At 36.0% G+C, this 26,190-nt stretch overlaps 1 protein-coding gene across 1 annotated transcript in view; it reads left to right on the plus strand.

The window, feature by feature from the left end:
* Positions 1-19,496, plus strand: part of ANXA1 (annexin A1) — an 897,109-nt gene extending 877,613 nt beyond the window's left edge. Inside the window, exons 2-14 of the mRNA XM_050760919.1 lie at positions 443-502; positions 7,392-7,471; positions 7,565-7,673; positions 8,202-8,296; positions 9,123-9,236; positions 9,659-9,749; positions 11,961-12,040; positions 12,655-12,711; positions 14,288-14,381; positions 15,263-15,358; positions 16,645-16,703; positions 18,138-18,260; positions 19,154-19,496. Of these exons, the coding sequence (XP_050616876.1) occupies positions 7,406-7,471; positions 7,565-7,673; positions 8,202-8,296; positions 9,123-9,236; positions 9,659-9,749; positions 11,961-12,040; positions 12,655-12,711; positions 14,288-14,381; positions 15,263-15,358; positions 16,645-16,703; positions 18,138-18,260; positions 19,154-19,210 (1,041 nt within the window). The 5' untranslated portion in view covers positions 443-502; positions 7,392-7,405 and the 3' untranslated portion in view covers positions 19,211-19,496. The remainder of the gene's footprint in view (positions 1-442; positions 503-7,391; positions 7,472-7,564; positions 7,674-8,201; positions 8,297-9,122; positions 9,237-9,658; positions 9,750-11,960; positions 12,041-12,654; positions 12,712-14,287; positions 14,382-15,262; positions 15,359-16,644; positions 16,704-18,137; positions 18,261-19,153) is intronic.
* The last annotated feature ends 6,694 nt before the right edge of the window (positions 19,497-26,190 follow it).

The raw sequence follows: 26,190 nt of genomic DNA on the forward strand, positions 1-26,190 counted from the left end.
TCAGGAAAATTAAATATGTCCCTAAAGTCACAGAATAATAAGTGGAGGTGGAATTCAAATGTAAAATTTTGTTTGTTTAGTTTTGAAGGTAACATACTTTTTTTAGTCTACAACCTATTTAACTACAAAAGTGTGCCAATCAGTGGTATTAGGATTGGGGCAGATGTATACTCTGAAAATAAAAGTGCAAAATAAATATACCATCTGGAAATAAAAGTGCAAAATACAGAGGGGGGAAAAAAATCAGTCCTTCCATTTATTTTCCTTTGTAATGCCAGTCGAGTTGGTTTAGTGAGTAGTTTTGCAAGACTTGTTTCACTTTGTTTTTGGACATAGCTGAGCCACGTACTTCAAACAGAAGGCAGCCAATTACTAACCTCTGGTTGCTAGGTGTGGCTTCCTTTCAAATCCTATAAAATCAGGAGCCCAAGTCTCCACCGCTAGTGTGAAATCTTCAGAGAAGAATTTCCCCTTAGTTCTTTGCAAGAAGGTAGAGATACAGGTAAGTCTTGGTTTTCCTTTTAGTTAGTTTTGGTTGTTTTGAAAACTTTTCTCATCACTATGTTAAATGTTACTGCTTCTACAGGATTTATGGTTAGTTGCATTTAACATGATAAGTCATTCATAAATCTTTCTGTAGGATTACATTGGATATTTATATTTTAGGAATCACAAATTACAATGTTTTTGTTCTTCTTAGTTAACAAATACAAGTAAAAATATGATAAGTTTGCTTAATACTGGCTCATTGTACTCTTGGTAAGTTACCATGAGAAAGAAGGAAAGAATGTGCTTTTCCTTTGGTAGCCTTTAAAGAATGTGTTTTTCCTTTTCTTCCCCTTGAAATATTTCTTCCCAAGAGCTGTGTGTGTTTTACGGAGAAATCATGATGGGGGCTGCTTTTTGGGGGCAAGAACAAAAGTGATAAGAGTGAGCTGCAGGGAACTGTTTCAAAATAGTAGGACTTTCATAATTTATTTTCCTCTTTTGTAAGGAAAACAAGATAGATCAGACCTCAAAGTGATAATCATGCCCTTTGTAATAAACATTTTTAAATATATGTTATGTTTGCTCGTGCTATTTAAATTAAAAATATATGTTATGTTTGCTCGTGCTATTTAAAATAAGAAGGTCCGCTTATTACTTGTTTCATTTAAAGAGGGTGTGGTCACATTCCTTTTCTTGGAGGCTCTGTGTCATATACAGGCTTTTCAAATGCTGGCTGGAAAACCTAAGAAGGGAAATACTTACTGGGTAGTGTCAGATACATTAGCCTAAGGGAATGTTAGTAAGGCCCTCTAACAGCTATTCCACTTGAGTGTTGCATGAGCTAATGGCCATAAAACTCCTTAGAAAAGCGCAAAGCAAAACTAAAGAAGAGTATTTACTGGTGTTGGATATATTTGTAAAAGTGAGATTACAAATCATGACCATATATCTGGGTATTTTTTCTTAAACATATTCCTTCAAAGATTTTTCTGTTTTTTCATTTTAAATGTTTATTAAATGTTCTGATTTCTTATGTTCACTGCTAGTTAATTAACAAGGATGAGATTTTTCCTGCCTCGATTATGTCTAAAAGATTGTATAAACTTTGAAAAAGCAATGTTACCCCCTTTCCACAGGAGTATTTTGGTAGCTGTGAGAGAGTGCACTTTGCAAATGACTCAAATGTGGTAAAATGTTGGTTTCATAATTCTGAAATGGCCTCTTCCCCAAAAGTGACATTACCACCCTAGCTCCAGGCTCAACCACATCTGGCACATAGTCAGCATTTAACAGATGTTGACAAAATACTTAAGAATAATATTATTAAGGAACCAACCAGAGTTTCAGGCTTATTAAATACTTTTTCAACCAAAATGTCTGCAAAGGTTGATTTCTGAAGATGACATTAGCTCTCTCTAGGCCTATTAATTTATGACATTTAAAATAAGAGCTAAACCAGTGGAATATTTTCAATGATAAACTATAAACAGTTTTTTGAAGTCAACTATTTCCTTTTCCTTTAAAGTTGGAGAGAATTTCATCAGGAAGCTCAGAACAGATCCAATTTACACAATACCTTCCTTCATTATGCTAGTTTTCTTCATCTTCATCCACTTGAAGTAAAATTTAAGATTGGCACTTCAGAGCTGTAAATGGATCTTAGATACTAATTACTTCAACATTTTTATTTTATAAATGAAGACCCTCTGGAGAAGCTAAATGTTTTTCTTGAGGTCAGATCGCCAGATAATCAAGAACTAGTACACTTCAATTTGTATTTTATATCCTATAGTTGTGGGGAGAAAATGTTTGTTAAATTAGTGTAGGTATGTTTTTAAAAATATTAGCAATGATACATGATACTCATTCAATAATACTTATTAACATCCAGAATTCCAGGCATTTTGCTAGGTATTGGAAGTACATACATAATGAATATTATTATGTTAGCACGGGCCTCATGGCCTGCTCCTGGGGAATATAAATAAACCAATGGAAAGTGATAATACAGAATGGTGGGGCTGGTGTAGGGGTGAAGTCAGGATGCTACGGGAGAGCATGGAAGGTCACCTAATCCAGGACTGAGGAACGAATGAAGGGTTTCTGAAGAACATGATGAGGTCAATGCTGACGCCTCACTTAGGAGTAGCTGTTAGTTAGGCAAAGAGAACTGAATGTGGAGAAGGAACAAGTATTCCAGGCAAGAAGAACACCCTATCGAAAAGCCCGGAAGCAAAACATTAGTGAGGCTACCTTTCATAAATTGCTTTTTGTAAATCATGCCATTGTGTAGTCTTAATTGCCTTCTCTCATCAGGAAAGGTGTGGGAAGGACTTGTGAAATATATATTCGAGGAAAAACTATGCACAAGGCATGCATTTAAAAATAAACTCCCTAAGGCTGGGTGAAACTTGCCATGGTCTGCACAAGTTGACTGGTAATGAATTTGATTCTCAGGTGTGAGTTATTAAAAAGAACACTGATCATGTCGTTTTCTTTTTGGTCACTAATTTAAAAGAATAACATCCTTCCCTCCTTCCTTCCTTCCCTCCTTCCCTCCTCCCCTCCTCTCTCCTTCCTTCCTTCCTTCCTTCATTCCTTCCCTCCCTCCCTCCCGCCTTTCTTTCCCTCCCTTCCTTCCCTCCTTCCTTCCTTCCTTCCTTCCTTCCTTCCTTCCTTCCTTCCTTCCTTCCTTCCTTCCTTCCTTCCTTCCTTCCTTCCTTCCTTCCTTCCCTTCCCTTCCCTTCCCTTTTTCTTTCTTTCTTTCTTTCTTTCTTTCTTTCTTTCTTTCTTTCTTTCTTTCTTTCTTTCTTTCTTTCTTTCTTTCTTTCTTTCTTTCTTTCTCTTTCTTTCTTTCTTTCTCTCTCTCTCTCTCTCTCTCTCTCTCTCTCTCTCTCTCTCTCTCTCTCTCTCTCTCTCTCTCTCTCTCTCTTTCTTTCTTTCTTTCTTTCTTTCTTTCTTTTTCGAGTCTTGCTATGTAGCCCAGGATGGAGTACACTGGCATGATCTCGGCTCACTGAAGACTCCACCTCTTCCTAGGTTCAAGTGATTCTCCTGCCTTAACCTTCTGAGTAGATGGGACTACAGGCACTCACCACCATGCCTGGATAATTTTTGTACTTTCAGTAGAGACGGAGTTTCGCCAAGTAATCTGCCCACCTTGGCCTCCTAAATTGCTGGGATTACAGGTGTGAGCGACCATGCCCAGCCAAAATATACAACACTTTGGAATCAAAAGGGATGGATTTATGTCACCATTCTTACCAGTACTAGCAGGAAGACTGCCTGAAAATAATACTCAGTTTTCCCAGATAGAAACTGAGGATAATGATGAAAGGCTGTTATTCCAAGCAAGGGTTAGTTGTTGCTGTTACTATCATTGCAAAACTCTGATAGTTCTAGATTGTAACCAGGAAGATATAATCAACCACAAACCTCAGCTTCCTCTGTCACAAATACTAGAGGTAGCCTTTCAGGAGGCTGAGAGATGGAAAAATGAAGGGGGTTCTCTTTTAGGACACATAAATATGCAAAAAATGCTACTCTTTAGAAAGTTATACATTCAAATAATAGATAAGTTGACATTGGTAGGCAATGCATATTCACAAAAAGACCATTAATTAGAAGAAATGTGAAATATTGTTAATTTCCTTATAGATTAGCCTATGTATAAATGGCTAATTTCACTTTCATTGAGCTCATGCTAAGTACTTAAATAAACTTAGTTTTAGAGCTTATTGTTGGTTAGTTGAAATCTGTATTGAGTTAGTTAAAATCTGTAAGTTGATAGAACAGGCTCTTTAAGATCTATTGCAAGCTTTATACACTGCAAACAAAAAGACAAAAAAGAAAACCTTTTGTGAACTCATTGGCACAGGTAGATTTTCATGCAGAGTATAGGTACTGAGAGTCAGAATGGCTTATGGATAGAATTTGGCCAATATATATATAAAATGTATTTGGTATTTGTTAGATGTATTATAATTATTAGGAAGCTCAGTTAATATGTGCAGTTGGCTTTGGGCCCTTAACCAGCTGTATGTGATAAAATCTGTTTCCTTTAGAGCAATTTCTATATCCTGCCTTGATGCTCCTGTCTTTAATCTTTGCTAAGAGCTAGTGGTGAATTTGGCTGAATTGAGATTCCGTTTTTCTCTAATTGATTTCTTGAAGAAAATTCTCTATTGGCTGCTTTTCTTTCCTAGATTATGCTTTTAGTCTATCCAAATACTTCAGGCTGGAATGTAGGAACTTAAAAGATATAAATCACAAAGCTATCTCCTCTAGGGATGCTCTCTCTGTCAAATAAGTGACTTAAACCACTTATTTTTGTTATCTTGTATTGTGTAATTAGTATACCTTTTCCTAGGCTCTGTCTAGCTTTTTTTTTTTTTTTTTTTTTTTTAAATGGACATTATTCAAGTATTTTTTAAAAGTAAAAAAAAAAAAACTACTATGGTAAAGTTTTTGTAAAGTTTATTTTGAAGTTATCAGAGACACCTTTAATTTTAGACTGGACTATATCTTTAGTCTTTGTTTTGCTTTCTTTTGAAGTTTTTATTTGCTATTTGAAAAGAATGGAATTAATGAACATGTTTTTATAAGTGATGGAGTAGTACTTTGCCAAATGATGAATTACAACACTTATTTTGATGATTCTTCTTTATCGAAGGCTTGGATGAGATGATGAAAATGGAAATTTAGAGTGCCTGAAGCTGCTAGAATTGCTTTTAAAGTATTGGGTGTGCCAATTAAGAAGTTGGAATATGAAACTCCATGTGGCAACCGCAATTGCATCAGACTAGATTGTAATGGGAACTAAAACCTTGTGCAAAATTGCACATTGTTACTTCACCTCAGGAAACAATTTTAAATTTATCGATTAAATTTAGGAAAGAGGCAACTTTAAATGAGTGGAAAAGGTATTGGTTCTTCTCACAGATGACAGAATAGTAATAAGAGCAATCCCATGAGAATTAAGTGGAGATGGTTTCTACTTTGGATATTATTTTCTTCATGCATTCAGTGTTATTACTTGGAACTCCGGTTATTTTTTAGCAGGTGTAAATTGAAAGGGTTTGTCTGAACATGCTGTTGTGGAATTAGTTTATGGGTTTTATGCCTCATGAGTCATTTATCTTCATATCAAGAATTTAAAACTGCCAAGATTATCCTCTCAAGCTCTCTCGCAAGCATTCATGAGAGTAGTCTCTAGAGGGGTGAAACAGAATGGTGTGGATAGACAGATCAGTGTAGACCTTGAGCAAGGCCTCTGAAAAACGTCCCCAGACTAAAAGGATCGTGATGGCTTTTTATGTGTGTGTGGCCAAAACAGAGAATACATTAATTTTTAATATATCTAAGATCTTAAAAATATATGTCTCATTAAATAAAAATATTGCCAAGTCATGATAGCAGTTCAAGAAATTTCCTTTAAGATAGAGTTTGCCAAAAGAACATGCATGTTACAAATTTCACCTCTAGGCTTCCCTTTAGAACCAAAAATCCTGTATAAAGTAATCCTTTTCTGGGTTTTTTGTCTTGGGTGGAAAAATACATAGGACTACTATTTAGACAGCTCAAATAGGATGAAATGTGAAGACAGCAATTATTTCAATGCTGAATAATTTTATACCAAGAAATAGAAAAGGAAACTAAATTATTCAGGGAGAAATATCACCTGGATATCTTTTTACAGATAAAATTTTAAATCTGAATTCACTTGTACAGGTTGTCACAGATTATTTTACCTTATAAATGTAATCATTGTCTGGGAGCGGTGGCTCACACCTGTAAATCCAGTACTTTGGGAGGCCAAGGTGGGCGGATCACCTGAGGTCAGGAGTTCAAGACCAGCCTGGCCAACATAGTGAAAACCTGTCTCTACTAAAAATACAAAAATTAGCTGGGTGTGGTGGCCAGTGCCTGTAATCCCAGCTACTCAGGAGGCTGAGGCAAGAGAATCACTTGACCCCAGGAGATGGAGGTTGCAATCCTATCACTGTACTCCAGCCTGGGCGACGGAGCAAGACTCTATCTCAAAAACAAAAACAAAAACAAAAGCAATAATTAAGCTTTTCATCTAGCCATTACTTTTGGACAGGTTCTCATTAATTCTACATAGATGGTCTAATGGTCTACTAAATAGTGTTCTAATCCTCCATCTTGTCTATCTCTTAGCCATTCTCCATGACACAGGATGAATGGTCTTTCTGAAACATAAATGAAACCATGCTGCTTTAAAAAAACACACAAAAAGAAACCCTTTTTGTGGACACATTTAAACTTCTTGTTTCAGTTTCTGCCAACATTTCTCGCTCCAGCAAACTTTCTTCAGCTTCCCAAATATGACAAGCTTCTTGTTTGTGCTCTTTAACTTTTCTGCCAGGTTAATTTTGACTCATTTCAAGAGAGGCTTGGGTCAGCCAGGGCCTACTCTAAGAAGTTTCTTTAGCCTTTATGTTTTCCTGTGGAGAACACACACTAGTTTTAAGTCCTGAGGGTACATAAGATGATTTTTCAATGTTTTTGTACTCTCAGTGCTTGGCATATGGTGGATGGTCTATAAATTTAGAACAATGTAGGGAACCACAAAGTCCTCTCTTCAGCCTGTGTGCTTACTTGTAGTAGTTGTCTGATCCCTGAAGTTTAGAATTGAATATGCCAAGAAAGAGTTCAGTTTCAGAGAGGAGGGTATGGCTTCATTTTAAGGATAAAAGCTTCCTTTAAAAAAAAATAAAGTTACGTCTTACATTTTGTTATGCTCCTAAATGTAGTTAATCCTGGAAAGTAAGAGCAAGGCTACTCTCTAATGCTGCCTCTTATGTATGTAAGAGGTGAGGAAGGAGAGGTTGTGTATGGTGCATTTGTTTTGTAAAAGCATCTACCTGTTTTCTTTCCAGACACTTTTTCAAAAATGGCAATGGTATCAGAATTCCTCAAGCAGGCCTGGTTTATTGAAAATGAAGAGCAGGAATATGTTGTAAGTAGAGTGATAATAAAATGATGATTGCAATATTGAAATAAAAACGAATACAAGTAAATGGCCATTAATTTATTTCTCTCTCATTCTTAGCAAACTGTGAAATCATCCAAAGGTGGTCCTGGATCAGCAGTGAGCCCCTATCCTACCTTCAATCCATCCTCGGATGTCGCTGCCTTGCACAAGGCCATAATGGTTAAAGGTAATGTGTTTCCTGAAAACAGTTCCCTCCTGGACGTTTCAGAATGGCTATTGGAATGACTGTCAAAAAACAGACATGTGCAATGGGAAGAATCTGTTTCATTTTGAAGATAAAAAATTTCTTTGCCAAATGAAGATATAATTATTTACTTAACACTGAGGAAATTGTGTTCAAATCCGTGGAATGTCTACTGTTACAGCAGATATTACTAGCTCATTTCTAGCAGAAACTCCATGCTGAAATTAAAACCTCTGTTCACACATAGAGTTGGAACTAGGATCAAACACTGCAACACTGAGGGCCAGGAAAAGTTAATTGTCTCTTCCTTTCTCACTCAAATGAATGAAATGTCATTCTCCCAATTGCTTCCCTGATATATAGTATAACATTGATTTTCTATGCTGATAAATAATTTATACCTCTTAATTTGTTAAGAAGTTCATTTGGAATATCTCGATAATGAATTCTTTTATGTCAACTGATGATGAAGAAAATTGATGTTAAAGGCTGTCGGCCCTTTATTTCCAGGTGTGGATGAAGCAACCATCATTGACATTCTAACTAAGCGAAACAATGCACAGCGTCAACAGATCAAAGCAGCATATCTCCAGGAAACAGGAAAGGTGAGTTAGAGTGGTAAAGTTAGATATTCAATTTCAGCATATTTATACTTAACCATGGATTCGGAAGCACAGTTACCTAGTTCTTTAAGTTTCTAACCACTGTTTTCTCATTATATCTATGATTGGGATTGCAGTGTTTATCCACTTTGTTGCAATTGAATCCATTTTATCAAATTTCCTATTTTATACATTAGTCATCTTGGTGTATATTCTTTGCAGATGTGGTGCTTTGGGGTCAAATTTTTAATTTGAACATAAACACCAAGATTGCTGCTGTCAATAAAGAATATGGTCTGATTGAAATGTACTAATATTTAAACTGAGCTGTTTAATGCCTAAAGTTTATATATAATTCTACTTTAAAAATAAACCTTATGTCTTTTATACCAAATATGAGTTTTTTAAAGCAACAAAATTAGAAAACTATATAATTTCAATATCTGATTATACTGCTTATTTGAGAAGTACAAACCTCAAAGATTGGAAACATGAATATATTATTTTAAAAGTAATTTTACTTCTGTTTTCTGTTAGCACACAGTCCGCTTTGTGATTTCTCCCCTGTATAAAAGACTACTAACCTATCCTTTAAGAAGTTATCGATGAATTCAGTAAATTTTATTCTAATCCCTCTAGATCTAAAAGAATAAGATAATGTTTCAAAATATTTGGTACACGTTGTATGTGAAGGAAAGAAGCTCTAAAAGATGGTTGGGTTTAGGGATGAGTTGTATGATGACTTAAAGTCAGGTAATACCACATTTTTTAACCTAGCACGTTACTTATTTGAAGCCCTGATTCTAATCTTTTTTTTTTTTTTTGGTAGCCCCTGGATGAAACACTGAAGAAAGCCCTTATGGGTCACCTTGAGGAGGTTGTTTTAGCTCTGCTAAAAACTCCAGCGCAATTTGATGCTGATGAACTTCGGGCTGCCATGAAGGTAAATCACCCAATTTAAGCAAACTCCTTTCCTCAAGAGGATGTATTGGGCAAGTCACTTATGCTTATGTACTTTTCAAAATCTAGTACAGTGGCCATCAATCAGTGGGAGGTTGAAGGATAAATAAATTAATAACTCAATGAATTAATATATACATGAAAACGTAAATGTTGGCACTAACACCTTTCACGTCATGTCCCTGTATGAGTCATATATTTGCATTTTTATTTTTACCCAAAATATTGATGATAAACTTGTTTTGTTTTAGGGCAATGTAATAGAGCTTATTGTAATTATTAAATAGTGTGGGTGAAATTTACTAAATGACAGAGTCAAACAAATTTTGGAACACCAAAAACTAGTTGATCCTCTTGAATGAAGATTTTTTTCTACATTTCTCCTTTTCTTCTCTTCAAATTTAGGGCCTTGGAACTGATGAAGACACTCTGATTGAGATTTTGGCATCAAGAACTAACAAAGAAATCAGAGACATTAACAGGGTCTACAGAGAGGGTAAGTTGTAATGTCCAACAGTCCAAGTGCCTTAGTTGAAAAGGAAATCTGATATACTTTCTTAAAATTGAATGTGTATGTTAATTATGGCAGCTTTGGAATCTCTACATATCAAAATGTTTCTTTATTGTTTGGCACATGTCTATTAAATGCTGTTACCAGGCAACGCTTGTGTTGCTAGGTTGTTGACAACGGAGATGGTGTCCCAATCCCCAACAAGCTTGCGTTTTAATATAAAATTTTCCTCCAGGATAAATGGCCACATACAATTATAATGGAAACCTCAGTTGAGAGCACCGAATTTTTAAAAATTTCTGAAAAACATTTTTCTATTATTCTGGAATGTGTTTTTTTTTTTTTTTTTTTTTTTTTTTTTTTTTTTTGAGACAGAGTCTTGCTCTGTCGCCCAGACTGGGGTGCAGTGGCCGGATCTCAGCTCACTGCAAGCTCCGCCTCCCGGGTTTAGACCATTCTCCTGCCTCAGCCTCCCGAGTAGCTGGGACTACAGGCGCCCACCACCTCGCCCGGCTAGTTTTTTGTATTTTTTAGTAGAGACGGGGTTTCACCGTGTTAGCCAGGATGGTCTCGATCTCCTGACCTCGTGATCCGCCCGTCTCGGCCTCCCAAAGTGCTGGGATTACAGGCTTGAGCCACCGCGCCCGGCCTGGAATGTGTTTTATAAAAATGTCCCAATGTCATTTATTTTGAAAAGAATACATAATAACAAAAAAAATCTTCTAACAAAATGCTCTTCATTTGTCCTTGAAAAAGTAAAGAATTAGGTGCTTATAATTCTCTGTTGGAAACCTTAACTTTATCGTTATGAACATAAGCAACTCACTCTTTATCTCCAGTTAAATTCACAGAATAAAAGACTAGTCTTAGCTTATTTTGTCTCTTCAGTGAAGCATCTCATTTAAATGATGTGCTCAACACTAAAAAGAGGGTAATTGCAAATCTGTTACCATTTTCCTTCTCTTATTTCCCTGAGCTGCTGGCTTTTTTGCTTTCCCAACCCAATATGTGGCACATGGAAGATCTTTCTGCTTGCTTCTCATACCAAGCATGGAGAATACAATAGCTTTTGCATGTCGTTTTCAGAGGAATTTAATAAAATAATAAAAATAAAGAAGCTTTTAAACCTCATTTTCTGCAATTCTTATTTAATTACCAATGTTTATGTTAGATCCATGTATCAGTGATAATAATATAATAATTTTCTGTTTAATAAAACAGAGTTTATAAAAATAAGTGGTTTTTTTTTATTATGCCATGATACAGGCCAGTGATAGCTTATTAAATTGCTCAGTTTCAAGTTGTTTTAGTCTGTTTGTTGCTATAAAGGAATATCTGAGACCAAGTAATGTATAAAGAAAGGAAATACTGTAAAAAAGTATGGGACAGCGTCTGCTTCTGATGAGGGCCTCATACTACTTCTACTCATGGGAGAAAGCAGACAGAAGCAGATTATGTGCAGAGAGGGAGAGAGAGAAAAGGAGGTGCCAGGCTCTTTTAAACAGCCAGTTCTTAAAGAAACTATAAATGAGAAATCACTCACACCGAGCCATTCATGAGGGATCTGCCCCCATTATCCAAACATCTCCCAACAGGCCCCACCTTCAACAATGGAGAATAAAGTGCAACATGAGCCTTGGCAGGGCCAAACAAACAATATCAAAACCATAGCACTAGTCAATTACAAATTCAATTTATTTTTCCTATTACAATATAATTTTACATAGTTAAGCAGAAGTGTTTACACACACATAAATCATCAAACTGCGTTACTTATAAGACATTTATAGTTTTTAAACTAAATAATTTGTATTCAAGCAAGTACCTCATTTTGTTCTTTTAAACAATTATTTTATTCATTCTATTGCTTAAATTCTGCCATGTTATATTTCAGAATTAATTACTAATGTATACCTATACAATTTATTCTTAACAAAAGCTTTATGACTATGAATTTTCAATCACAGTATTATCTAAATTGCTCCCATTGCTTCATATGAAATAAATTCAATGATCCAAAAATTTATCTGCTTTAATTTTTCTCTTCTTATTTAAAAATGATAATATTTTGAAACGTGTTCCATAAGTCATTGAACACTATGGCACTGTGAATTTTCAACCAACTTAGAGATGTCAGACATTCTTCTTATTATTCATCACTGGTTTACTATAAAATCTATTTTTCTCTTTTCTCAGAACTGAAGAGAGATCTGGCCAAAGACATAACCTCAGACACATCTGGAGATTTTCGGAACGCTTTGCTTTCTCTTGCTAAGGTACAACTCAGATACTTTAGGAAATGCCTCTTGTTTTATAAAGACTAATTTCTTAGTCCATTTTGTGTTCCTATAAAGGAATATCTGAGGCTAGGTAATTTTTAAAGATAAAAAGGTTTATTTGGCTCAGGATTCTGATGGCTAACAAGTTCAAGATTGGGCATCTGTGTCTGGTGAGAGCCTCAGGCTGCTTCCACTCCTCACAGAAGAGGAAAGGGAGCTGGTATGTGCAGAGACCACATGGCAAGAAAGGAAGCAAGAGAGAGAATGGGGAGGTACCAGCCTGTTTAACAACCAGCTCTTGTGGTTCTCATGAGCAAGAACTTATTCCCAGAGATGGCATTAATCTCTTCGTGAGAGATCAGCCCCAGGACCCAACTACCTCCCTCTAGGCCCCACCTTTAACACTGGGGATCAAATTTCAACATGAGGTTTGGAGGGGAAGAACATCTAAAATCATCGCAAGTAAAATCTTGGATCTGAACTCCATTTAGAAATGAGTAACAGAATATCTTTTTCTCAAAAAATATTATTTATCTGAGGTTAAGAGAATTAAGTAAATCATGCAATTACATGCTAGAGAAGAACTTACAATAGAATGGGATTTCTTTCAGGGTGACCGATCTGAGGACTTTGGTGTGAATGAAGACTTGGCTGATTCAGATGCCAGGGTAAGGAAGTGCTTACAAAATACTGCTGCAGTCCTTCTTCCTACCTTAGGTGGGGCTACCACATGATGCCCTGTGAAAGCAAATCTAAGATCTCCTGAGAGACCAATGGCTTCTTAACGTACATTTCCTGAATGAGGCATGACTTTCTGTAGCCCAAAAGAGAAAAAATGTAGTCTTTGTAAGTTTTCAATATCTCTCATTATTCATAAAACCAGAGAGAACTAAAGAAGGACAATACAAATTTGATTTGTCATTCACAAGAACTGTTTGTTAAAAAAAACTCTGACCTTTCATTGAACTAGGTATAAGAAAGGGAAGTGTAATTTTTTTATTATGTGAATGGAAAGAGTAAGCATACTTAACATTATTTTTAACAGAGAACTTTGGAATGGTTTATAGATGTTGATTTATATTGTTAAAATATTACTGCAATGATAAGAGTATAGGATAAATTATAATAATATATACTTTCTAACATATTGTTTTATATAGTTTCAGTGACATTGCTGGTTATTTATATGCAAAACCACTGGCAATGTAAGAAAAATCATACCATTTTAAAGTCTGGAATTTCCATTTAAAACAGACAACTAATGTTTGCATTATGCCTTCTCATGGAACAGTATTCTCTAGAGAATTCATTACAATGCTTCACTAAGGATAGAGATTTCTTTGTGTACCTCCATCCACTTCTGCTATACCAGTACATTATCATGTACATAATTGGCACTCATGAACTTTTTGTTCAATAAATGCATACATATCAGATCAATTTGCTTGAAAAGTGCAAAATAACTTTTTACATACATTGGAGGTTTTATCATTTCAATAGAAATTGTTCAAGCATATTAAAGAACAAGAGTTAGCATTTGAATAATTGCCCATAATAAAAAATTCTTATTTGCTTTTGACATTTCTGAGTTTGCTTTCCATTTTAAGACTATCAGGGTTCTTAATATATATTTATGGAGGCTACATGGATTAGTATGACCCAAGAGAATGATGGTAGTTAACATTTCAAAGTTAATAGAGACTGCTTGTGACAAATAGGGCAGGGATCATGTTTTTCATATATAATAGAAAAAAAATCTGTAATTTAGTAAGGTTGAAATATTTGTCTAAGATTATATGGCTTTGAAATTGCAGAGTCAGAATTTGAATCCAGAAATTCTAACATCAAAATGCAAGGTCCAGGTTATGGTTGAATTATTGATTTATAAGTAACATTTGCTGATAATTACTTTGAACAACAGAGTAAAAAATCTTTTTAGAGATCCCCGTGGAGTTGTCTTGCTATAGAGCATAATCTTGAAGCAATTTAGTTCAGCAAACATTTATTCTGCAAACATATATTCAGTCTCTAGTGTTTACAAGGCACCTTGAGAGAAACTGTGGGAGATATTTGACAAACAAAATAAGGTCCCTATCTTTAAAGAACTTGCAATCTTATTGTTGACTACTCTGATTGTATTGAGCACAAAGCGACTGCCTAGATAATCTTTGACAAGGTCTAACATTATTGTGCAGATATTATTTCAGCAGATAGTGAAGTGTTTACTTTTGTGTTTCTTGACAGGCCTTGTATGAAGCGGGAGAAAGGAGAAAGGGGACAGATGTAAACGTGTTCAATACCATCCTTACCACCCGAAGCTATCCACATCTTCGCAGAGGTAACAATAAATTTTTTTTTTTCTGGAATCTGTTTATGGAAGATGCAATTTTCTTCTTTGAGAACAAATAAGAGAAAGTAAAAACAGAACCCTTTATCAATAGCTCTCCTGTATCAAACAGATATAGCTTTCCTGACTCGTTATTTATCCACTTGTCCAATTTTGTAAAGCCACTACTTTATAATATTTAATACATTTTGTGACTTGGGCATGTGGAACATCATTTTGTTATTTTCACTGCTTTTACTCCCCTGAAAGATTTGGAATATATGTGGGAAAAGACATGCATAACAGAACAAATGAAATTAGTATGAAGAAAAACAAAACAAAACAAAACAAATCCTTAGAGCTAAATGAAGAAAGAAATATGTAGGTGCTTTGGAAAAACAACAAGACAAAACTCAGAAAAAGGCCTGGCCTTTGAGTGCAAGATTTAGCTCTTAGCCTCTTGGAAGCCAAGGCAATGGAAAAGTCATGATGATTACCAAAGTTCATCATCTTATAATGGTACACTGATTTCTACTGTTAAATGTAAGAGAAACTTAGTGCACAGGTCTTTATATAAGGGAAGATCCATTTGCTGTGGTTCTTAGAACTGCTGTAGGAAGTGTTATGGTTGTCAATCACATGCCATTTCTAATAACTGTCAACGCTTGCAAACACTTCCCCAAAATATACAGGAATACCAAAATGGCCATGTGAGTTACATTCCTAGGAGAGGATTAAGTATTCATGTTATGATTAATTGTGTATATTGCTTTAAAAGGTATAGCCAAAGTTGTTATTCTAAAAAATTCTTTGAGTCAGTGGCCTTGACTTTGCTAAAGTTTTCTAAAGAAAAGGATGTTTTGTATGTATCTTAGTTTAAATTTAATATTCAGTGTTTCAGAAATACACCAAGTACAGTAAGCATGACATGAACAAAGTTCTGGACCTGGAGTTGAAAGGTGACATTGAGAAATGCCTCACAGCTATCGGTATGTAGTCCTGCAACTGAAAGAGTTTTCTAACTAGAAATTGTATTTTCAATGCTATCCTATACTTAACAACAACAACAGCAACAAAACCAATAAAAGAAAAAAACAACCAGAAGTAGTGCATCTGTTTCAACTGAAGCAACATAAAAGATTGGCAAAGTACTATAACCTTAATAACAACAGATATTATTCCCCTTTTCGAAAATATGGAGAGATAGACTATACTTACTGAGCACCTACTTATATCAAGCAATGTACCAGGCTGGGCACACACCACAGAGGCAATTCAGAATGGTCATTGAGAGCACGGGATCTGGAAACAGATAAATGTAACTTCAAGTCCTGGTCTACTGCTTGTTAATTGTACAATCTTGGGCAAGCCCAGGAAAGTCTGGTTCAGTGGGTCTGAGTTGGCTTCTAAAAATCAGTACTTTTTAAAGATTTCCCAGGTTATTCAGAAAGCCATTAGGGTTGGGGAACCTATGTTCTCAAACAGTGTTTCTCACACGTGACTACGCACTTGAATCCCCTGGAAAGCTTGTTAAAATGCAGATTCTGATTCCCCAGGTCTGGGGCGGAGCTTAGATTCTGCTTTTCTGACAAGCTCCCCATTGATGCCAATGTTGTTGGTCCATAGATCCCAACAAGATGAAGAACACTATGAATTGACATGTGCTAATATTATTTGGGTTCTGCTTTATATTTAAGCCCATCCTATCCCAGAGTGTTTTATTTATTCATTCATTTATTTTTACTTATTTGTTTGTGCAACTCTTATTTTAGATGCAGAGGTGCATGTGCAGGTTTGTTCCATGCGTGTACTGCACTCAGGTAGTGAGCATAGTACCCAATAAGTAGTTTTTTGACCCATGCATCCTCTCTCCCTGCCCTCTCTCATAGTCTGCAGTGTCTGTTGTTCACAGAATGTTCTTTTAAAATGTTCTTATAGTAACATAAAGTACTTATACAGCCTCGAACACTTAGTAGTTTCTCCATTTCCAAGGAGAATATATGCAGAATAGCACTAACTACTGAAATTGCTGTTGAAATGTATTTAAGGTAATAAAAAATTGGTCATCAGGGGAGAGAATATTCAAAACCACCATCTAGAGTGTCACAAATATCTTCTCATAAGTTAACTGCCCTATACTGGGAGATGACAGGTGAAGAATGGTGATGAGGGATAGAATCCTGTTGGCAAAATTCTACATTTCCTGTTTCTTTCATATGCATATTTCATTTTTTTTCATGGTAAATACATCAACTAAAATTTTCTCCTCTTACAGTGAAGTGTGCCACAAGCAAACCAGCTTTCTTTGCAGAGAAACTTCATCAGGCCATGAAAGTACGTACCATTCTACTTATATGCCCTGCTTAGAGGAAGAATTATTTGTAGAAAGAACAGAAAACCTCATATTGTTTGAAAATCACACATTTAATATCTTCCCATTAGAGAGAATCATTGTTCTATTCAATGGAAGAGGTAATACACTACCTTCTTAGAATAGACTTCTGTTAGATTCAGTCCCTTTTGTTTACAGGTGAGATTGTAAAGTGAGCCTGGTAAGTGATTTATAGCTCACTTGTGATTTGCTTAAAACCTGTGTGGCCACTGGAAAGGTGATATACTTTCTTTTTTAATGCATAATTTTAGTGGCCTACTTCCTCTATGGTTGTGAGTTTTATAATCTCCCACTTTATGAATCTGAATTGTCGTTTTTATTACTCTGTCTTTCATGCCACAGATTAATAGTTGACTCTTTTGAAATGTCATTCTATGATTAAGGATGTAGAAAGATGTATTTGAGATCAGCTATGTCACTTTTACTTTACTCTCTGACACGCATGGCATTATACAAGGTGCCATTTCTGTACTGATAGTTTGAGCCCATAAATGAAGAGTATGAAGTTATCTTCGTTTTTTCTTTGCAGCTCCAAAATAAAGAGGTTTTCAGAGAAAGAGAAAGAGAGAAAGATCTAACTGTTTGAATAATATGAAGGAGCATCTATGAAATGATAGACGTACTAGGTACTGCTCTGTGGTGGTTAGCATAGTTGCTGCCCCTTTCTGTGATACTCTAGTGTGATATTTCATTGGGTAATGATGAACACCTGGTGCCATGGAAGAGCAAAGTGGGACATATACTCCAGACTCTGGAAATTCATGTAGCATTGCTGTCAGCTAAACTAAGACCTGAAGTTTGAATAGAAATGAGCCAGGTGAGGGCAAGAGTGGAAGAGATGGGGGATAAAGCAAGGGTGATCCAAGAGGAGGAAGTAACCCACACACAGGCTTTAACAGAACCTTTTCAAGACAGTAAGTATAGAGTGAAGGTGCACAGTGGAAGAGATGGTAGAATTAGGCAGGATATTGTAAGTCTTGAAAAGAATTAGGCAGGATATCGTAAGCCCTGATTAGTTTCTATCCTAAGAGCAACAGAAGATCACTGATAGTATTTTAGATAGATAGACTAGACTATTAGATTTCCAGTTTAGAAGTTCCCTTTATTTGTAATTACTGAATAGTGTAGAGACTGGATGGTGAGAGACGAGTTAGGAAGTTGACAGCTCTCTATACCTACCGCTAATGTAGAGGATTGTTTATTTTCATTTCATTACCATTTGTGTAAGGGGTGTGTGTGTGTGTGTGTGTGTGTGTGTATAGCTAGTTTCTCTATAGAAATTATATGGAAGAGTAAGAAGCATTAACTTTAAAATTGATGTTCTTTAATGAGAGTATTTTCTGAATATAAGAGACACCATCATTTGTTTTGGCCAGGGTGCTGGAACTCGCCATAAGGCATTGATCAGGATTATGGTTTCACGTTCTGAAATTGACATGAATGATATCAAAGCATTCTATCAGAAGATGTATGGTATCTCCCTTTGCCAAGCCATCCTGGTATGTTGTGATTCCTCTAATGCCATCCCCACAAATGAAAGTTCTTTTTGCAAGCTCTTCAAAGAGAAGAATTGACTTATTGTATCTATAAATTTAATATGTAAGATTAATTTAATATAGTATGGTGTATACTTCATGAGTAAATTGAACTTTCACTGGTAAAATCTACTAGTGAGTTCTCTACTGAAATACTAGGTACATTTTTCAACCAAAGTCATGGAAACATTTAGTTTCCCATGCATAAATTCAGAAAGCAAAATATTCTAGTGTTCCCCCTAAAGTAGATAGACATTATGGTTTATTTTGCTATTAATATTGGTCAGAGGATTAGAAACTTCTTATTCAAAATATTTATCTTAATTTTATCACATGTAAAATGTTTAAAACTTATGTTCAAGTTATCTCATAAGAATGTTAAAAAAAACGTGACAGAGCAGTCAAGGGTTTTGGACTTATTGAAAGGTAGATAACTATTTAAATTTAATTAATTATTCATATTGGACAACTAAAATCTACCCAGAAAACGTGAGAAAATTACAGGCACTATACGTTTCTCTTCTTCTGGTGAGTGAATCAGGTATTTCCTCACATAGGATATGAGATTATATTGTGTTATACTTATTTAATTCTGTATGATATTTCATTCATAGAAAATAATGGCACTAATATAAAACATAATTAATTCAGAGAAGTTTGTAATCTCAGTCTTGAAGGCTATTGCTTTTTAATGAAATGATAAAAAAATGTCAGTTATCTGTTGTACATATTGTTTAATTAAATGAATGGTAATGTATAATCTCATCTACAGCTAAGTCTAAAAATAATTCTTGTATAATTAAAAAAATTAGAGTAATTATGGTTTCGAGTAACATACTTTACTTTTGAATCAACAGGATGAAACCAAGGGAGATTATGAAAAAATCCTGGTGGCTCTTTGTGGAGGAAACTAAACATTCCCTTGATGGTCTCAAGCTATGATCAGAAGACTTTAATTATATATTTTCATCCTATAAGCTTAAATAGGAAAGTTTCTTCAACAGGATTACAGTGTAGCTACCTATATGCTGAAAAATATAGTCTATAAATCATTTTTATATTGTAACTCTGTATAATAGAGACAAGTTCCTTTTTTAAAAATGTTTACCCCAAACCATAAAACCCTATACAAGTTGTTCTAGTAACAATACATGAAAAAGATGTCTATGTAGCTGAAAATAAAATGACATTACAAGACAATTGGTGTGTCATTGACTCTTGTATTTTGATTTTTTTATGTGTAATTCAGTGGTTTAATTTGACATCAAGTGATAGGAGCCTGAATCCTAGGTTATAATTATTTAATGAAATAGAGTTCACATTCTGAATTGAATAAAATAGTTATAGATTTTGACTAGGGACACTACATTTTATCATTTGTGTACAGACTATTGAGATGGTGTCCCTGTATAATAAATTTATTGCACTAGCATTATAACAATTTGGTATATTCTATATTTCATTAACTAGTATAAAGATGAAATGGCAATATTTGTAAAAAGTTCTCATGTTTGTTTCATGGTAAGTTTACATTTATTTTTTCTAAGAAACTGCCAAATTGTTTTCCTGAGTGGTAATACTATTCCACTTTACCACCATAAATCTAACATTGGTTCAGTTTCTCCATATCCTTGTCAGCATTTGAAGTTGTCACTATTTTGTATTTTTAGCATTGCTATTTATTGATTTATTTGAGACAGAGCCTCGCTTTGTTGCCCAGGCTGGAGTGCACTGGTGTGATCTCCGCTCACTGCAACCTCCATCTCCCAGGTTCAAGTGATTCTCCTGCCTCAGCCTCCCGAGTAGCTGGGATTACAGGCATCCACCACCGCACCCAGTTTTTCGTATTTTTAGTAGAGATGGAGTTTTGCCATGTTGGTCAGGCTGGCTTTAACTCCTGACCTCAGGAGATCCACCCGCCCTGGCCTCCCAAAGTGCTGGGATTACAAGCATGAGCCACTGTGCCCAGCGCTTTTTTTAAAATTTATTGTCGAATTTTGAAAATTCTTTACACATTCTGGATATTAGTCCATCAGATATATGGTTTGCAAATATTCTGTGGTAGTCTATAGCTTTTCTTTTCATCCTCTTAGCAGGTTCTTTTACAGTGTAAAAATTTTCAATTTTAATGAGATCCAATTTATTATTTCTTTTCCGTTTATAGTTGTACTTTTGATGTCATGTCTACAAGTTCTTTAACCCTTGGCTTTAATAATTCATGTTTTTGCTAAAAATTTTATGGTTTTACATTTTACATGTAAATTTGTGATCCATTTTGAGTTGATTTTTGTATAAAGGGAGAGACTTAGGTCTGGTTCTTTTTTGGTTGGCGTCGTTATAAATGTCCAATTGCACCTGTACCATTTGTTGTTGGTTGAAAAGGGTATCCTTTGTTAATCTGCTTTTGCACTGTCATCAAAAACAATTGGATATATTTGTGTTGGTCTTTCTTTAATTTTTGATATTTATGTTTAATGAAAATATAAGACCTTGCAATTTCTCATTCTCTAAGAATTGATTATAGATATCAATTTAGTTACGCTGTTTATTTCAAGGAGAGCATCAGCTATGGTACGAGCTCTTTTTTAAAAAGACAATAGGAAGAGTTACTTTCCCGTAAGCATCTTCTTACCAGGTAGAGCTGGATAAAGGTGGTAACAACTTATTCATCCTCAAAAGACTTGGGTTGCGGGAGGCGGCGCTTCCAGTGAGCTGAGATCGAGTCACTGAACTCCACTCTGGGCAACAGAGAAGATTCCGTCTCAAAAAAAAAAAAAAAAAAAAAAAAGCCTTGGGTTGGCCATGGGATATTCTGATCACCCTGAGATGCAATCAGAGTTAACCCTCCTTCACCTGCTTGTAGCTTGTCTTGATCATTGACCTTAACTTTCTGCTACACACACCTGTCCTGCGTATCATGTGTTATAGTCACGATTACTTGGTGCACAGCATACTGGCAAATGGGTTGACAGATGTGCTACCTCTTTTGGCCCTGGATTCTATTATATATCATATTGCCTTTTTATGCTTGATTTGGAAGAAGTACCTATGTGGTAAATTGGAGAGAACCTGGAGCTGTTATATCAAGGCAGGATGAAGTTATCAAGATACTTTTGTCAGCACTATTCTAATAATTGGGGACAGGTGTTTTGTTTTATTTATTTATTTATATTTATTTATTTATTTATTTATTTTTGAGACGGAGTCTTGCTCTTGTTGCCCAGGCTGGAGTGCAATGGTGCAATCTCAGTTCACTACAACCTCTGCCTCCCAGGCTCAAGTGATTCTCTTGCCTCAGCTCCAGGGTAGCTGGGATTACAGGCAAATGCCACCACGCCTGGCTAATTTTTGTATTTTTAGTGGAAACGGGGTTTCACCATGTTGATCAGGCTGGTTTTGAACTCCTGACCTTAGGTGATCTGTCCGCCTCGTCCTCCCAAAGTGCTGGGATTACAGGCGTTAGCCACCGCACCCTGCCAAAAGTTTTGCCAGTCAGTAAGAGAGCTACTTTTTTAAGATTGCATCCCCACCTCTTCCTACTTCCAATTAAAGAAACCGTCTGAGCTGTTTACTCTCTCTGTGTCCTTCTTTCCCTCCCTGCCCATCATTTGCTCTTTTCTGTTCTGCTCTGAAATGTGACTTCTGAAGGCTTTATCATGCAGGTTCTCTTGCCTTCTGATTTCCGGCTGAATTCAGTTTACTGAAGAACCTGGCAGGAAATGGGAAATGAGGCGGAGGTACTCCTGCTCCCTCCCTGAGTCTAAAGACTGATTAACATTTGTGTTCTTCTACAATCACAACTTCCATCAGGTGTCACCTTGTCTGAGGTTGTAGCTCTCAACTATTTCCTCTCCTTGCCCTTTGGACTTGGGATTCCTGCTGCTGCTGGTCCGTAGATACTGCAATATTGCATGTGGTTTCTCTTAACTTGCCCACACCTCTAAGGAAGTACACCTCGGTACTCCCTTAATTAAAACACTCCTCAAATGTCCAGCTTGTTATACTAGCCATTTCCTTCTAGGACCTTGTCTGATATACCTTCCAAAAGTGCTAAACTTACTTACTTTATCAAAACTACTTGGAAGGCTCCTGAATAAATTCTAGACATGGTGATAGGTAAGTGGATACACAAATGAATAGTAGAGCCACCTCAGTAAGTAGCAGTAAAAAGCAAAATTTTGGACAATAAAAATATATAGCTTTCCATAATCCATGGGAAAAAATGGTAAGGTGAATTTCACTAAGATTAGAAACTTCTTTGCAAATACACTATTATGAGATTAAAAAGATAAACTACAGACTTGGAGAAAATTTTTGCAAGACAAATATCTGATAGAGAACTGATATACAAAAACATAAAAAAACCTCTAAAGACTGAACAGTTAAAAAAAAAGTTAAAAAATTTAAAAAATAAGCAAAAGATGTGAACAGGTAACTCACTAAAGAAGATATAAAGATGGTAAATATGCATATGAAAATATGTTCAATGTCATATACCATTAGAGAATTACAAATTAAAACAATGAGACACCACTACACTCCTATTAGAATGACTAAAATCCATTCCACATCAAGCAACAGAAACTCTCCTTCATTCCTGGTGTGAATGCAAAATGGCACAGCCACTTTGGAAGACAATTTGGCCTTTTTTTTTTTTTTTTTTTACAAAGCTAAACATAGTCTTACATCATCCAGCAATCATGCTCCTAGGTATTTATGCAAACAAGTTGAAAATTTATGTCCACAAGCAAGAAACCTGCACACAAATGATTATGGCAGGGTTACTCGTCATTTCCAAAACTTAGAAGCAACCAAGATGTCTTTCAAAAGGTGAGTGAATGAACAAACTGGGTACATTCAAACAGTAGAATACCATTCAATAATAAAAGGAAATGAGCCATCAAGCAGAACACACGGGAGAATCTTAAACAAATACTGCTGAGTGAAAGAGGCCAGTTTGAAAGTCTACATACTACATGACTCCAACTATATAAATACTGAAAATACTGAAAAAGACAAAACTATGGAGACAGTAACAAGATCAATGATTTCCAGGGGTTAGGTTGAGGAAGGGAGGGATAAATAGGTGGAGCACACAACAGTTTTAGGGCAATGAAGCTATTCTGTATGATGCTATAATGGTAGATACATGACAGTTACACATTTCTAAGAACCTGTAGAACTGTACAATACAGAGTGAATCTTATATAAACTATGGATATTGGTTAATAATAATGTGTCAAGGGAAATACGAGGGAGAGATAGGGTGTATGGAGACTCTAATTTCTGGGCAATTTTTCTGTAAACCTAAAACTGCTCTATAAAAATAAAGTCTATTAAAAATAGTTCTCTAATTGTAAAGCTCATAATATAGCCAAGGAGAAAAAAACTATGCAAAAGATGATGGTATAATGTAATAAGGGTAATAGGCACATATGAAGTGCTTTGGTAAATCAAGAGAGAGTAATGGAATCAGGAAAGGCTACAAAATAGCAAAACCCTGATTGGCTAGTGGCATTTCATATTTCTGAATGAATTAATTACCTTTTGTATTGAGAATTAAGAACTAAAAGCTATAAATAGATGTGTTTTTACAAATATATTATTCAGTGTTCAAATAAACCTGGGAGGGAGGTGTTATCTGCTTTTTACAAATGAAGACCCCAAAGTTTCCAGATTTCACTTGACTTGTCCAAGTTCATACAGTAGGTGAATGAATAAACACAAATTTGAACACAGGCTTTCTGACTATGGATCCATTTCACTAAAGTTACAGGAAGAAAACTGTGAGAAGAAAGACCGTAGGAATGAGGAAGAAATGAAACTAAATGAGAACCTGCTTCAGATGGCAGGTCTTGTTACAAGATACTATCACAAAATAAGTTGGTTACGGCATGGAGTAGTGGAAACTCTGTACAAGCAGTGAGAAATCTCTTAAACAAAATGGTAATCATGTTTTCAAATATATAAAAACCTAGGAACTATATATAAATAAGTACTTTTTTACCCAAAAAGTAAAAATAGAAATATTGTCTTTTGCTTATAGATACAGTGAATTTTTTTTTGGCAAATCTAATAAACAAGGCCATGAAAGGCATCTGTATATTTTCCACTTTTTTTGGGGATATCATATTCCCCTTAAATGGTTAGGTTTAAAGAAAAAAACACATGAGAGTTGTAACTGTCAAATATTAGAAAGAAATATATTTATTGTCAAGATTTAGGAGAAAAGGCTGCTCTGCTTATGGAGTAGCCATTCTTTATTTCTTTACTTTCTTGATGAACTTGCTTTCGCTCTCCTCAGTGGACTGGCCCTGAATTCTTTCTTGTGTGAGATCCAAGAACCCTCTCTTGGGGTCTGGATCAGGACCCTTTTCTGGTAACATCTTCCTGGTGACCATGAAGGGACTATACTGAGAAGACCCCGGACCCAAAGGAAATAGATTGCAGCATCAACTTTGAGCAAGTGGTTGGGTACATTTTACCCCAGTAAAGGATGGGATTGGGTTAGAGGCCCAACTTCGGAGAGTCTCTCCTAAGACAAAGAAGATTAAAGGTCCCCCACTTTTCAAAATTATTTATTTATTTATTTATTTACATATATTTTGAGACAGGGTTTCACTCTTGTCGTCCAGGCTGTGCAACCTCTGCCTCCCGGGTTCAAGCGATTCTCATGCTTCAGCCTCCCGAGTAGCTGGGATTACAGGCATGTGCTACCACACCCAGCTAATTTTTGTATTTTTTAGTAGAGACAGGGCTTCTCTAGGTTTGTCAGGCTGGTGGAACTCCTGACCTCAGGCGATCCACCTGTCTTGGCCTCCCAAAGTGCTGGGATTACAGCTGTGAATAAAAGGCAAGGACGCTTGACTGAACTTGGGTTTGAGGCCCAGCATAGGAAGGTTAGAGTCCTTCCTAAAATGTAGGGACTTAGAGGCCCCTCTCAGTAAAGTCCCTCTTTGTTAAAAATGGATTTGACCCTATGGAATGTTAACCACTATTCTCTGTGGATTAATCTGCCTTGCCCTATTTGCTGGTGGCTATAGGTGAAAGGATTAAGTGTGTACAGGATCATGGGACATGGGGAGCTTTTTCCTCCCCAAAGCAGGAACCTTGAGAGCTGATAGGACCCCTGGAAAAGATCCCTTCACAACTGACAAGCAACGGCCTAAACTTTTGATTCAGTGCTGCTACAATGGGTGGGTCTTTCTCTGGCCTCCCTGAGCTACTCGCCTTCCCCACCTCACCATAGGCTATGCTTTTCTCTCTCTTTCTCTCCTTTCCCTTTCCTATCTTTTCTTTAACTCAGGGCAACCATCTTTCCCAGAGACCACATGTTGAGACTTCTTTAATCCACTTTGAATGGATTAAAGATGACAGAGCCTTACCAGGGGCAGGTGTGAGCCTTGCCAGTTCAATAATGGCACTAAGCTGAGTGACTAATGTCTATGTTTCGTCTCATGCACTTTGCTCTGCCCAGATGGCAGATGTTAATGTGGCTGCCCCATGCAACCCCTTGGGTGGCACCTTACAATACTGAGAAGCTTTTTGTTTGTGGTTCCACAAAATGCCAATCTCATTAGTCACTCAGCTTAGTGCCAGTATGGCATGGCTTCCACCCAGCTCTCCATCTTCTTTGGGCAGCATACTTTCCAGCACTTTCTGTATTCCCCTGCATTGGCCTTCTACAAGCCTTACTCTGTCTTCCTGCCTGCCTCAGGGGCTTTGGACTTCCGCAGCCTAAACACTATATTTTTCTCATTTCATTCTTGTTAACTTTGCTAATCCTACAAATATCAGCTCAAATATCTCATAGACCCTTTTAACACTACATATCTCTGTATTATATTAAATGCCAGAGTTGTAATTTTATGTTTAAGTGATTATTTAGTTAATA

This window comes from Macaca thibetana, chromosome 15, assembly GCF_024542745.1.
Source record: "Macaca thibetana thibetana isolate TM-01 chromosome 15, ASM2454274v1, whole genome shotgun sequence".
Lineage (NCBI taxonomy): Eukaryota > Metazoa > Chordata > Mammalia > Primates > Cercopithecidae > Macaca > Macaca thibetana.